General features: G+C 33.0%; 1 protein-coding gene across 1 annotated transcript; it reads right to left on the reverse strand.

The window, feature by feature from the left end:
* Positions 1-2,935: 2,935 nt before the first annotated feature.
* LOC147075030 (lysosomal acid glucosylceramidase-like) lies at positions 2,936-15,973 on the reverse strand. The gene is made up of 10 exons (XM_085943294.1): positions 15,911-15,973; positions 14,010-14,136; positions 13,556-13,712; positions 12,382-12,542; positions 11,237-11,360; positions 10,175-10,288; positions 6,892-7,036; positions 4,771-4,850; positions 4,410-4,687; positions 2,936-3,035 (listed from the first exon to the last, which is right to left on the reverse strand). The coding sequence occupies exons 1-10, from the start codon at positions 15,936-15,938 to the stop codon at positions 2,936-2,938; spliced, it is 1,314 nt and encodes a 437-aa protein (XP_085799420.1). The 5' UTR covers positions 15,939-15,973.
* Between the last annotated feature and the right edge of the window lie 337 nt (positions 15,974-16,310).

Here is a 16,310-nt window from a genome sequence, read left to right on the forward strand (position 1 = left end):
AATGTCAAAAATATAGATGCCATTTAAAAAATAAACTTTTCCCTAAATGTGTATATGATATAGTATACCAAATGTTTTAGTCAATAATATACCTACCCTTTAATGAATGGTGTAGGTATTCAAATGAATTAGACTACACGATTTAATATTCTTTGTCTGAATTTAACACATTTTAGTGTTGATTTAAATATAAACCTTAAAATCATAAAACATAATTAATTCATTCTAGGCAAAGAAATAGAACAATCTTCTTGATTCTAGGTAGGTATAGATAAATCATTCTACAGTGACAATGCCTGTTTCAATGCTAGCAAAAAAGCCGCATTTGCCGTACTCAAGGTGCCACTGTAAAACGATTTACCTATAATATGTTTGACTACTGAATTACTCTATTATAATATTTTTATCACTATTCTACCAAACATAGCAAACCATTAGAAGACTAGTCTGACAGTTCATTGAATCAAACCATACCCAACTCAAATACATGGCGCTGATCAAACTCAAAGTAGGTATAGTGCCACAAATTTATCTGAAGAATTAATGGGGAGATAGTCTGTTAGGGGAGCCAGAATCGAAAACTACCCAATCAAGACTCGCAACTGGACAGAATCTCACGTTGGAATGACGTATTCAATATGGCGTCATAGTAGTTCAATTTTCGTCAATTCTTCAGATAAGTTTGAGGGACTGTATGTTAAAATATTATATTATCAGCTATGCTTCAGTATCTCATCAGCATAGACTAAAATATATTTTTCTCCAGTAGGTATTATCTACTCTCCAGTTAGTCTATGTCTCCAGACTCCAAATTTGCAGTGATTTTCTATGAAAAAATACAATTTCACATCCAACAATATTTTATTTTACATTAAAAAAAGTAAGCCAAGCGAAGTTTTATAAAATAGTTTATATATAAATATAACTACAAATTAATATAATAGGTAAGTACCTACATTATCAAAAAAGGAAAGATGCAGACAATTGAAATAAAAATAAAACCGTTCCAAAATGCCAGAAGACAAGCACTATAATTGTGAAAAATGTTCAGTCATATTGTGTTTTAATCAAACAAAAATTGGTTTTAAAATATTCCATACTTAGTGTGTTATCAATTTTATTGTTTTTTAGTAAGTACCTACTTAATATAAGGTTTTAATTAACACTTTCAATTTTTCCATTAATTCATTGCAACTGCAACTGCATGATGTATTCATATCAATAAAAGCTAATTTTTATATTAAATAAATTATGTATAGTTTTTCTCATAATATCGAAAATCAACAGCATATGAATATATCACTTTTTAAATTTAAATCAAATAATTACAAGATAAAAAGAACTTTTTATATACTTACAACGTTTTTAAATTCTGTTGAACCATATAAACTTGACTTGACTAGCTTAAACGATCATAAAAATTTGTACTTGACATGTCATATTGATTTCCATAGTAACGCACGTATATATTAATAATTTAGTTGCTCCCCGAGCAACCAATAATGGTGACGAAATAACTTTTCATATAAAACAGAATTAACTGAAAATGAATTCAATTCTACTTAAAGATGGCTAAAAGTATTAAAAAAATGCATTGGCATCATGTTCTGATATATTCTAAAAGTTTCAAATGTCTAGCTAGTCAGGAAATTAGTTAAAAATCAATTGCAAGATTTGTTCCGGACAAAAATAAGAATACGAGCTAAGAAAAACGTTGTAAAAAATAAAGCATTGAAGGATTAAATTTTATTTATAAAATCACAAAATAAAAATTATTGCACTGAATTGTTTTCATTATAAATAAGTAGGTACCTATCTAGGATGTATTTATAATATTATATTACACATTACCCGTCTTACACATATAGGTAGTAAGGTATAAGTAACATTACTATAAAACTCTAGACAATCAGAAAATGAACACCCAGTAAATGTAACAGATCTGTGTAGCGCATGGTTTTTATGTAAATAGTTGTTTTATATAAGTTTACTATTTTTCTTTTCAACATTGATTGTATAGGGTACTTTTTTTGTTATTCTGCACTTCTGTATATTTTATTTCAATAAAATTAAGGACAACTCTTTGGACATTATAGTGTTCCATTTAATAATAATATCGGTAGGTAGATAATATATAATAACAATAATGATATAATTTAGCTTATGTGAAAAAGAAAAAGAAAAATAAGTCTAAAGTCATAACTTTTCAGGAGAACCAAAAGAAGATTTTAGTTTTGTATGAGAGCTCATGTTTTTATGATAAATTATATAATTCAGAGACGTTGATTCGGTTTGTCCATTTTCTTATTTATACACTATGCATTATAGTTAATTTGGATATTCAACTATGCGACCTTTTCTTTTCCCACACTTATTGTGAGGAGCAAAATAAACTATGATATAAGCAAGTCATCAAAAAATTGATGTAACAAGAACGCAGAAGGCGTCCAATCTGACTAGCAACTGCGTGCAAATAACATTGTGAACAAACTTTTGGTTATATAATCTACGTAGTAACTGGTGTGTTTGTATGCAAGTTGTGAGCCGGTTACTCATATACAATAGTATACTACAAATGCAGCATACATAGCAGTGTATAATCGTAACTCAACAAAAGTAAAATACGTTTTATCTTATTTTTTTATAATAATGCTTACAAAATATTACTTCATAGGTGTGCGGCGCACATCTTACACACCCTGATAGACCACTTTATGGTAATAATATTTCTATCTAAGGCCTGTTATGCACTGTCGACTGGTCTCTAGCAACCGAAACTGTGGCTGGCAACTGGTCAACAGTGGCTAAGAGGCTTTAATGTCATTTTTTAAATTATTTTCAATTAGGTGTGTACCTAGCACTTCACATTACACATTATTCTTGTTGGTACATTTTGTTAAATGTATTAAATTTGTCCTCACACTGCGGCACAATTTTACCAATAAATAATACTTTGAATGGAACGCGCTGGCGAGTAAACATCAAAAGTTCCCACTTCTGGCTCTTCTATCGTGATGACCATTTCCTTGTCACCACTGGAAAAAGAAAAACATTATAATCACTACAGCATAGTTCAGATGTTGCAAAATCAATATTAACTACTACAATTACAACAATGTCGCCAATCGGATGGCTTAAGCCGCGCACTTTTCCGTGAACGGAACGCCGCTCATACGAAAATGACATCTTTGGACTTGCCGCTTTAATGGGGATGATATAAAAAATGTGATTTCATAGAGACATCTATTACATGAATTACGAAGCATATACGAAAAATTATAATGGAATCTCATTCCAATTGTATTCCAATTCAAATGAACCTTCGAGGCATCTTAACTAGATGTCTCCGTATTATAAATTGATGAAAAAAATCTAAAAACCAGTTATATAATTACAGCTGTTATTTAAACAATGGCATTATACATTTATATAACATATTGCATTTTATTTCAATCGAACTGTCTTCATATTTTTATAAAACTACTGACAATCGACCTGGTAATAATAATTATATGAATGTAATTGAATAATAATCCAGATTCTGGATTACTTTTAATTACTAATATGTTGAACACTCAACGACATCTATTGGGAATATCGTCACATACTCAAAATTGAAACAGAATTCGTTTTTACCACTTGAAACGTAAATTGAAAAGAGCTTTGTCACCGGAATAAATGGCGGCGCTAACAGGACTGTGCAATACATTATCACAGTTTATACTACGGGGTATCCCGAATTCCTGGTAAATTCTTAATTTCTGTTCATGTTTGGCCTACATAATTTTTCTTCTAATCCTGATGTGTCATAAACATTTTAATTTTGTTATTATTGATAAATGGCGGCACAATTGGAGGACTCTTCATTTATTTGGTAAGTGTTTAAAAATAAACTTTAAATCGTGTCCGGAAATTTGTACATATGCAGTTCGCCATATCACACTTCACCGTGAAATGTTGTGTAAAGGATTCCATAAACTTTATCATTTAATCTTCGTTATCTTCATTGTCGCTACCCGCGTTCATGTTGATGGTCGTATATTAAAGACTGTCCAACCTCTTTGGGTTGTATAGTACTGAGATAAAATTCATGTCTAAATAAAACACGGTACTTGTCGGTTTATAGGAATCCAACAGCAAACAAATTTTGAAAATTGCCGATGTACTGGATTATTTGTTAGGTTAGGTTTTCATTCAAGGAAAATTATTGTCTCCAATGGTCCACGAACAACGCGTAATTTTTTGATCTCTGTGCTAAGAAAGCTCACAGCGAACTGTGCTACGGTGAAATGTAATACATACAATTTACACGTAACCGCTAAAAATATAAAAGATATTTGTCTTTAAATCCGATAATAAATTCCAATCACCACATCATAGGTAGCCAAGGTAAAAGAAGGAACACTTACAGATTAGAAATAATCACAGTAATTCCACCATCAGGTCTTAAAAACGCCACATGTTCAAGTTGGTCGACCTCATTTTCTACTGTCACTCTTACTGAATCTCGTGGTAGAAATTTACTAAAGTGTCCGATTGCATAGTACATGGGTTGCTTCAAGAATTCATCTTTCTCTGGTATCGCAATGATGGTCGAATCAACCTTGTTATCGAACCAGTTAGGTCCACCATTTCTATCTAGCACAAGATTCCAATCAATCCAACCAGTATAATGAAGATTCAGCAGCTGGAAAAAGAATATTTTGAGCAACCATAAAGCTCTTTTTGTTATGTGAGAATAATAATAGTCACTAGTGGAAAATTCCATACCTCAAATATGTCTGTTATATAACTTTCAGCTCTTGACCAAGATCCAAGTGCCACCTTTTCTGTCAGCCAAGGCTTATTTCCTGAAATTATTTAAATATGCACATTAATCACTCAGTTTTAATACAGGCAAGTTAGGCTATAGTGTTAGCCATGGCCCCACATCCTGAAGCGAGCCTCCAGGCCAGATTAAGATTTAAGGCAGTATGGCGCTCTACAATATGTTGTAATGTTTTCCAAATGGTGTTCGAGGTAAAATTTTGTGTATTTTTTACCAATTTTTATTACCTACTTATTTTAAATTCATCCACTTGAATTTTACTATTAGGGTAAATTTGTGATGTGTGTTTATCTCACTTATCTAATTGACCTGCCACAGCGGGCCCCTCCTAAGCCCGGGCCACAGGGCTAGAGCCCTATCAGCCCCCCCTTGTGGGAGCCATGGTATTAGCATACTATTATACAGAGTTCGGAAACCTTTATACATAAAAGGTGTGCTTTAAACCTCGCTCTCCATCTGGAAAATGTCTTATGGAATATTCACATGATGGCACACTTTCGTTTCTATATTGTTTTACTGTGAAGGCCTTTTACTTAGATTGGTATTGCCCCAAGTCATATGATTTGCTCGTCTACATAAAGTCACGCACAGACATAGCCAATAGTCAAAGCCACCGCAAGACTATGCAAACTAGAGTGGGGCCCAGCAGGGGCCGTAAACCTTAGGCCAGGGGTCGACATATTGTCATGTGAGAAGAGCCAAATTATCAAGGAAACAGGGTAACAAAGGTACCAGAGAGCCTCATAGGTATATGTAAGATACATATGTGTATGGATATGGATTTTTACGGGGAAAAAGTTCAAGATTTTTTATTACAAAAATTAATTAGAACGGCGTCCATGCGTCGCTTTTGATAGCTCTACTATATCTGGCAAATAGCAGAGATACTTATCTTTAATTGAATGCATGATTGTGGATTTTCATCTATTATTATGCTTCTAAGTTTATTTTTTATTTGGTTGCATTGAATGTAGAGCCAAAGATTGTAAGAATACCAAAAGCTAGTTTTTTTAACGCGTCATATTATGTTTCAGGCAAACAATCCCATGTATCAAATATTATTGTTTCTATTTTAGGCAGTTGTTTTATAGCTGTCCACTTGTGCTGAGAAAATCAAAACTTATAATTTATAAGGCTGCTTGGGATGAGGTGAAATTGGAGTTCATGTCTGAAGAGCCGCAAACGCCTATGAATGCAAAGAGCCGCTTCTGCCGACCTCTGCCTTAGGCCAATAAGTGTTGACAAATTTTCTATTTTATAATATCATACCATCATAGCCCCCACATCCTAAAGCGGGCCCCCAGGCCACGATGTTCAGCGAGTCCCCCAACCTATCAGTAAGGCAGTGTAATATTCTACAGTAGTATTCCCCTAATGGTATTCCACTAAATCCCAGGATTATGTGAGGTAAAATTAAGGTATTCCGTGTATTTTTCAAGATTTTTTATATATTTAAATAAATCCACTTGAATTGTTGAGCTGTTAGCACTCGGCATCATATTATGAAGCACTGATCGTGACCACTTGTGTCCTTCGCCATGTAGGATAAATTTTCATTTTTATTAGTCTGGAAATACACTAAAAATATTTGTAAAATTAAATTCTAGATGTGAATTACCACTTAATTATTTCAATCATGATATCATATCCAATTGCATCGCACAGCAGCACATGTTTTGCTATTAGAGCAAACTCATGATGTATGTTTATCTAACTTAATCGGCCGACCCACCACACCAGGCCCCCAGGCTAGAGCATTGTCAGCCCCAACCTTGTGAGGGCCATGCATACCATTCACCAAAAATGTAGATTAAAAATAAATTGCATGGAAATCTGAAAAAAAATGGAAGGATAGCTTATCCTGTCGACATTAATTTTAAAGAAAAAGTTCTCTTTTAATGAATTATTTTTTATCAGTAACAGGGAAGCTCTTGTATGATTGAATAGGAGAACAAAATTCATAGATACTCTATTATGTTGATTACCTACATTTAATCAATAATACTGAGTTCTACCATTGGTAGAAATTCTACATGATAATACCTAATTAAATTTATTTTTACCTTGACATGCTTCAGTGGATATAAAAAATTTATCTGGGAACATTTCTCGTGTTCTATCAACATTCTTTGTAGGTATCAGTTCATCCCAATAATAATGGGTAGCTATTCCATCAATGTAATCCATTGCCTCATCCACTGCTGCCATCTGTAAATGAAATTGAATATCAATAGGTTTGAATAAGTGATAGTTTTATGACTTAATTCTATCTAGTATTTAGTCAATGATTGTAGCAATTGACAAGTTCAAACACAGATCTATCTCTTGCCAAGTGAGTGGTCTGACCATTAAGCTGCTGCCAACCCAAGTGTCCTTCCAGTGGCATAGTGGCATAGCAACTGAGGATTATTTTTAAATTCTGTCAACATAATATGGATGTGTGACCTTTAATATATCGTCGGTCCCTATTAAAAAAGTCGGATCTGCAAAATGCTATTTTTCAGTATGAGCAATCAAAGATGTTTCATCAAATATCCTTGGTCACCTATTGCTTGCCATAATGAATAAAAATACGGGTTATAGAAACTTTTCTAAACGTTTATAAAAACATCCGTCTGTCCGGTGAACATAGCAGCAACTGTCAGATTCGACGCATCTTGCTCACCCACGCCCAGCCAACAATGTCGGTTGGTAAGAACCGACATTGTTATTCGGACACTCTCGGTAGATCCGTCATTTTTAACTTGAGTAAACTAAAAAACGAAAAAAAACTGTGATTGTGGTATAAATTTTTAAAGTGTTTAAACAACTTTTACGTAATAATCCTAAAATGACAAAATTTCAGATCCGACTTTTCTAATAGGGACTGATGATATTGTGTTTTATAATAAGTTATTGAGATACCCGGGGTTCCAGCGGCTAGCTCAGGTGTACATCAAACCCCGGATTCACAAAAAAAGAAATTTTAAATTGAGGAGAAATTAAATGAAACCACGTTTGTCTCGTGCGTAACTTAGTATTATCTTATATTTTACATTTATTTTACACGTTTACATATTTTGTTTTAACAATAAGTTTCGCAGGTCCGTACATGTTGGAAAAGGGACGCTCACTAACTTCCTTTTTTTTTCCAAATTTCGAGTACCCACGCCGTCCAGCAAAAAGGACTCTCGTGATTGGCCAAATTTTATCGCGTGATGCTTTTGATTTGACGAATCACGAGGACCACCCCGGTGCAGGCGCGTGGAAATTTGAACGTTGCCGGCAAGCGCGGCAAAATTTATTATATTTGAATAAGCACTTATATTTAATCTTAAAATTATCTCTTTCATCCATCATCATTTATACTTTTTAAATTAAATTAAATTTATTTTAATTACACCTCCGCCCAATATGTGATTTTCACACACCGGACGAAGGCCTTTACTCATGAATAAATAAAAAAAAATAAAATTACGTAGTTGAGCAAGGAATCACATTAGATGTTTTATGAAGCCGTTTCTAGAGGTCAGGGTTACGTTTCGACTTATGACTACTAAATGATTATTTTACACCGGGAGAAGCCCGCCTGTAACAGGGGTGTATCATTATCGTAAAAATCATGTGTGATTTTTTGTATCCCATGACACATTATTGTCAAAATCTAATAAAATACAAGTAGGTACATACCTACATGTTATTATTATTCTATATGCAATTTCACAATATATAATGATCTATAACCATGGCCTCCACATTCTGAAGCAGGCCCCCAGGCTAGAATCTTTGGCGTAGCGTGTCAGTATGTGGCTATCAATGTTTCTGTGAGGACCAAGCAGTGTCAGCAGAATCCACGTCATATGAATCTCTTTCGAATTAATGTTATTCATTTAATTATTTATTTAATTATTGTTAAGTACATATTGCAACTTCTTTGAATACATTTTCACACAATCGAATTACTACTTAGTAAGGACTTCTTTTACCTCACCGATATTTATTAAACATTTATTATATTTTCTCACCAAATAGCTGAGATACTGAGGTAAGCATTTTCCATTGTGACAGGTTCAATAAAACGCTGTCGGGAGGAAACAAGCCAGTCTCTCCGTAATATTCACTCGATAAACTTGTATCTTGCTAGAGAGCTTAGTGCCTCGGAAAATAACACCTACCTCTCTGTTATATTGTACCATTGTATAACTCGTCTCTGTTCTGGCAGAACACACTAACTGGAGAATACTAGTTTTGAGTAATTTGACTTTGAAGTTGTTAAAATATTTGAAATGGTCTATCATGTGAGTTTATTAAGTAATCGTAAAAAGGATGACTTTAAAATAAAGACTGTTTATTTATTAAGAAGGTTTCCAGACGGTAAAGTTTGCAATAAGGAACATTTTGGTATAACTAACTCAATATGTAATTTTTTCGAATTAGTGTCTTCTGCCAGAACAGTGACGAACTGTAAACTGTATCTGTCATCTGTCAAATAAACTCGCCATCTCTACCAGCCTTCATACTTCATTTCTTCATCCATCAACCACATCCAAACAAGTGTATTATAATGATTTTTTGTATTTTTAATACATCTACTTGAATTATGGATATGTCGGGTACTGACAAAAAACAATTAAAAATTGCATTGCATAACCACATATTTTAAAATGTTAATATCATTGAAGTAAAATATTTACTATTTTGTGATGTGTGTTTATCTCACTTATCTGATCGACCCTTCACGCTTGGCCCCCAGAGCCCGAGCCCACAGGCTAGAGCCCTGTCAACCCTCCCTTTGCGGAGGCTTTAGTCTATAACCTCCAAAACCCGTCAACATCATACGAAAAGAAATGTCTGAAAATATTTTTTTTTCTTTTTACCATGTCCGATTTTAATATAATCATAATATGGGCCTCCACAGAGTGGAGGTTTGTATTAATAAAATTTTTTTTTTCACGAGAAATGGATGTAATGTGACTAAACCTATTAGGTCCATACGCTAAGAGAAACAATATGCGTATTTGCCAGACCCGGAATCTGACCCCGGGACCTATGAGATTATAAGGCAACACGCCACCGCTCGGCCACCGTGACTTCAAAATCAAAAATGAGATTGTTAATTATACTACTTGACTATTTTCAAAATTGTGTATAATAAAGACGTCATTTGCAGGCGCAGTCGCATAGATTCTTTCAACTTGGCCAACCTTCCCTCACCCTGCACAGCGCAACAAAAGTGATCTATGTGCAGACAATAGACTAAGAGAAGTGGCATGACCTTGTGCTTGCCCTGTACTCCGATGCTGGAGCATAATAGAGTGTAGCAGTGGTAGTAGTACTTTAATTCTAAAGCCTTCTATTTTTACTTACGTATTCGATCCACCAGGGAAGTGTTACTCTCTGATCATCCAAAGCTAGAAGTTTGATGTCAGCAAATGAAGAATTTCTTAATGTCGGTCCTAAATTGGCTGAAATCCACTCTGCCTATGAGAATTAAAAAAATTATGCATTAATATTATCTTGGAGTGTGCACCGGCTTGCAAAATTGGTTGTTAACACATTCGCAGACATGATGCCTATAAACGTTTTATTTTGTGAGATGTGATATGACACAATCAATGCACACTGACGTCCTGTACTGTGGAACGGAATACGACACGACGTTTATAGAAGTCGAATTTTGGATTAAAACAATATGTTCCTTGCTACTTGTGTCACGGTGCGAACATATTTCCATTAGATAGTGTCGTATCTTAAGACTTAACTCATTTCTATATAAGCATCTAAATTGAAAATTTAAAAAATAAAATTTGTAATATTATGTTATATATTATCACTAACATGACATGTGTCCGCGAATGTGTTAAAATCAGCATTGTAGATTGCTTACGTACAATTAGTTAGTGGTTTGGGTACTTTCGAAAAATACGAGCCTTTTGTCATTAACTGTCGATTTTATCAGAACTGTTATTATACTAAGATACAATATATGAGAAAAACTTTTTTTTCATAGCCCGGACTCACCTGGTTATAGAAATTTCCTGGACGTCAAGACTAAATATAGCAACTCTACGTAAGAATTTCATAGAAATATAATTCAAAGGAGTTATTTCATTCCACCGAGTGAATGCTAATTTAATTAAGATGAATACTCCACCTGCCAGAGACACCTAGCGGAAAAATATGATGCTTGATGATTTTAATGATATACATAACCGTAAAACATTAGTATTATAATAATGAAATGATGGGATCCTTCAATGAATTTCCATTATAAATAGGGTTTTTTCAATTGTGAGTAAAGTTTATTTTCGATACGAAAATCAATAAAAATCAAATTTATTGTCTCAAATTGCAAATTTTGTATATTTCCGCTAGGTGTCTCTGGTAGGTGGCACATTCTCTTTAATGAATAGTGAGGGTAAAAAATACCTGTTCAGTTGGCATCCAACCAAGACTGTTGAGAGCTATGATTGGCACAACTCCATTAATTGGTTCGTTTCCTGTACTCATTGCCCAAAAATTAATTCCATTTTCTGAGTAAAGCTTTAGGAATCTGTAATTATACACAAATCTTTATTAAAAAAGTTTACAATTATTATTTGAATAAGTGGGGCTATGTAGTGTGATAAATAATGCATAAAAATAAAAATCTAAATTTTCCTGGCAGTGAAATTGATAAACAGTTGATAATTAGGTTTTGTAAACAGAAATCAAATGAATAGAGTATTGGACAAATCAAGATTGTATTGAGTACTGATTATCTACGCAAACACCAACCGAAAAGAAATGAATAATTTTCATGCATTTGTGGGAATTACAAATCTTGTAGATATCGCAGATTAATCGATGGAGAGATTTGTGAATAATATTAATAAAAACGAAGGCATTTTGCCATTTCAATAATAGATAAAAAATTAAGCAGATATACTGTATCCACAGTGTTTTCATTTATTTAACTAACCATTGGTAAAGCAAATGTTAAGTTTATATTATTTTTCAATTTATATTGTTCAATTTTCACACTTTTACAATTATAGGTCAATTAAAAGTATTTTCATAATTCATGGAAAATCTTAATTTAAATCATGGCAACTATTATGATCGCAGATGGAGACATTGCCTCATTATTAACTATTTTGGATTGGTTTTGGTGCATTTAGTTAGTTTTACACAGGGCTTTTTTAAAAAAAAAAGTGTCGGACTCAATTCTTCTTTTTGAGCTTTATACTAAAAAAAATTATATTCAAATATCATTTAATTGAAATTTAAAGCAGATTTTCCTATGGCACAAAGCGCATAAAAAGTTAAACGTTAGTTTTTTTTATTAAAAATTATAAATATACAACTAAAATTTTGTATTTAAATAAAAGTTTATAGTGATTTCCAAAGTTTTGTCCAATTCTCGTCTGGCAAATCGTCTTGATTCCTTTTATTAGTATTAGTGTCTATAGCCAAATGCTTTTCTCTGCGTAACCACTGTGTTACCATCAATAAGGTAAATGAACATTTTAGTTTTAATGAAATGTGAGAAACCACTTAAAACATTAGTTAAAGGCAATAGTATTTTAACACACTTAAGATGATAATCTGCCCAAGTCTGATAATATTGGGGTAAAAGTCCACATTCTCCTCCATAGTCATGGTTTGATTTCATCCATACCGGTGGAGACCACGCTGCTGTTACCAGAAGAAGTTTTTCCGTAGCAATAGACATGGCCTCTTTGATAAAGGGTATCTATTTGACAAGAAAAATGTATATTAGATTTTTTATAATATCATTATACTTAGGTAGTTTTGTTAATAAATATTTATTTTATGGTGTGAGTTATTACTAAAATTATATTAATAATTTTTATAATATTATTTCATGATTGAATTTCAATAATCAGATTTAAACCACAAGTCAATCATTTCACGAATTTAATACAGTCGAACTTGGTTATTACAAGGAAGATGGCACCGACTGAATTTGCTCGTTATAAGCGTTAATCGTTATATCAGAGAATAGATATTTTTAAATGACATAACACAAAAATTCGCAATTGAAACAAAAATACACAATTAGAATTTTTCCCCGGACAAGCATGGCATTCATAAACTACAAACGAAGTTGTTAGCAAGAAGCAGTAATGAACGCTGGTAGGTGTCTACTAACTTCACAAACCTTAGAATATATGTGTGGATACTTTTTCAATATTATCGGCGAAAACACCAGTTAGGTAGGTACTTAGATACTTAACTAGTGTCATAAACGTAATCCAATCCCGGCAGCATCCTGTCCGGTTGGATTTTATTGCTTAGGGTCGAGATATTTTTAAACGATCGACATATTAACAGTTTTAAGAAAATTTTTGATGATATTTTTGCTCGGTACTTATACCCGATAAGTAGCTCGTCATAAAAGTGAATAAATGTATGGAGAAAATCATAAACTAAAACATCAACGAATGTTTTTTTGTTACATCCGAGATCTCGCTATATCCGTGATCGTAATAACCGAGTTCGACTGTAATTTAAATCCTATTCACTATTCTATGGAAATGGTAAAAAGATTATAAAAACGAAAAGTAAGTAGGCATACTGACATCTATACACAAATAAAAACACTTTCACAAGTTTCAGTTGGATTAGAACCAAAATAATTATTTTAACAAAAAAAAATCACAGATGGTAGTGTTGTAGAAAAATAATAATGATGTAAATAATACCACTTAAAAAACCTAACTGGATATTTTTTTTATAGCTAACCTTATACTCAAAATCTTCATGAGTTAGTGAATAGTTGGTGAGTTTGTAATCATCCTCTGGCTCCATATTGTAAGCATAAGCTCGCGTTGAAAAATCAGTTCCTCCTATTGGTACTCTTGCCATATTATATTCAAGGCCATTTTCCCCAAAATAAGATCTGTAAAAAGTTAATGATATAATTTACTTCTTCATGCTATCTTCAATTAATAAAAAGAGTATAATTATGATCATCCTTGCCACTTCTTGTCAGTATTCTAGCTTTTTCTCAAGACATGCAGTATCTCATAGTTCTGGTATGGTATTTAAGAATAATGCAATACGTTTGCCTAAAGGCAATGTAACCAAAACACTGGAAGATGAGTCTGTCATGAATGTCAAATTTGGGAAAATGTTTACAATACATATGCATTGAAATTTGTTTATTGATCATAATATTATAATTTTTAATACTCACAGCATTAATTTTCGTTGCGCCTTTTGACTAAGCAACTTAATATTGAGTCCAGTTGAATCGGTAAAAGCACCACCGAAACCAAACAATTTTTGATGTTTTTTCTCACGGCGAATTCGAAGGATGTTTCCTAAAAATATTAAAGTTATACATTGGATAGTTATAATTATATAGTGAACAGGTTGATTTTATATTTTTTTTATTTTTGTGGATCCTGACCAGCGTTACCAAACGTCCCATTTTTTAAGCAAAAATAGATTGTCCCGCCCGGGACAGTTAAATTCACGATTATTCAACAAACACACATCAAATGTTTAGGTTAAGACAAAAGAACGCGATGGATGATGCATGCGCATTCGTATTTACACGTTAATTTTATTTATTTTAAGCATACAAGCATCTAATTGCTAAAAAAAAAAAATATCAAACGGGTATTTTCTCAGATGAATTTAAAATAGACAAGTGTGCTATTGAGTTGATAAAATTGGAATTACTTGTTCAATTCAATATGATATAATCATATGCTGAATTTTACCAATATGTTAAGCAGCAGATAGAAACTCTTCCGGCAAGTACAAATAGGAGAGTGTCGGGAAAAAATATTGTTTAATATATTATTTTGATGCTTAAAGAGTTTTGTAATTTGTGTTTGCTATTATAGAAATAACATTGGAAATATTGAACTATGCGTTTTTTTGGTTGTCCCGCGTTTTGCTCCTAAATTGCGAATTTTTTTATTTCATGGCAAAACTCCCGATTTGGTAAAATGATTATCTTGCAAGCCTGATTCTGAAATCTATTTTATCTTTTTAATAACGTTACATTGTTCTCTTGGGCTCTATATACCTATTTATCTGTTTGATCAGTTAACCGTCAACTTCGAATTTAGTTCACTAGTGCTAATGCGATATATTATTATTTTATTTTTATTTGAGAGATCAGTCCAGTACTCCAAATATAGATAATCATACATATTTCTTTAAAAAAACTACCCTTGTCGGATGTTATCGATCATTACTCTCACCAATACAATCCTTTATCTCATATTCATTAGATTACTATTGATGCAATATACAAAGATGAGCCTTCAATAATCAATTTATGATGGGTGATATGACAAAACGTCTATAGACGTCCTGTACTGTACAACGTAATACGACATGACGTGTATAGAAGTCGTATTTTGGATTAAAACACTATGTTCCCCATGGACTCCACAAAGGGGGGGCTGCCAGGGCTAGAGCCTGGGGGCCCGGGCTAGAAGGGGCCCGGCGTGGCGGGTCGATCAATTAAGCGAGATAAACACACACTACAAATTCGTGCTAATAGTAAAAAAGTCGCCTGCGGCGCTATTTCACGAATGGAATTTTATTTTATAATTATTTTGAGTGTGCTTCCTGGTTAATAAAACGACTATTTATCCAATACGACGAAAGGCCACCTGTTACTTTGCTATCACAAAGGGGGTCGCGATTATTGCTTCATAATATGATACCGTGCCGACAATTCAAGTTGATTTATTTAAAAATGCCAGAAGCCTGTATTTCCGCAGAATACCACTTGGGGATCACTATTGTAGCACATTACACGGCTCTTAATCTTAGAGATAGGTAGGGGGGGCCGCTTCAGGATATGGGGGCCATGATGTTTCCTATCTATTTGTGTCACGGTGCGAACATATTCCCATTAGATAGTAGCGTATTTTAAGACATACTCATTTTTATAACTAACATGTCTGAGCTAACAAGTGTCCGCGAATGTGTTAATTAAATGAACAATGGTTACTAATTTCAGCATCTTCCTGTTTTCTAAAACTTTGACCCTTTTAGGATAGTGTTTTTAAAACATGTTTTTCATTCATTTTTTTATTACTTTTTTGTTAAATCAAGTCATGTTTTATTTACCTTGAGGCTGCTGAGTAAAGAGCATCATTGCCCAGATATCGTGTGCCTGCCTGATGGAAGCTTTTGGAGACATTTTTGTCACAATGCCTTCGGTTTTTTCGAATCGCATACCATCCTAAAAACAAGCATCTTTACTGGATGTTTCATAAAAAGAAATAATGACAATAATTATTGTACTAGGTAACACCAGTTTTTGCATTTCGAAAAGTGTAAAATATACTTACACTATATTTTTTTTTTTTTTTTTATTCAAATTTTTTATTCAACATTCAGATTTAAGAATGTAACATTCTTTATTGATCATACATACTTTGAAAACACCTCAGAGAAATATAATATAACCACTAGACAAAGTCTTTTTGAAAAAATACGACACCCAGCGGGATTCAAACCCGCTCCA

Source organism: Rhyacophila brunnea, unplaced genomic scaffold (genome assembly GCF_057557595.1).
Source record: "Rhyacophila brunnea isolate RB1 unplaced genomic scaffold, BYU_Rbru_1.0 scaffold_15, whole genome shotgun sequence".
Classification (NCBI taxonomy): Eukaryota; Metazoa; Arthropoda; class Insecta; order Trichoptera; family Rhyacophilidae; genus Rhyacophila; species Rhyacophila brunnea.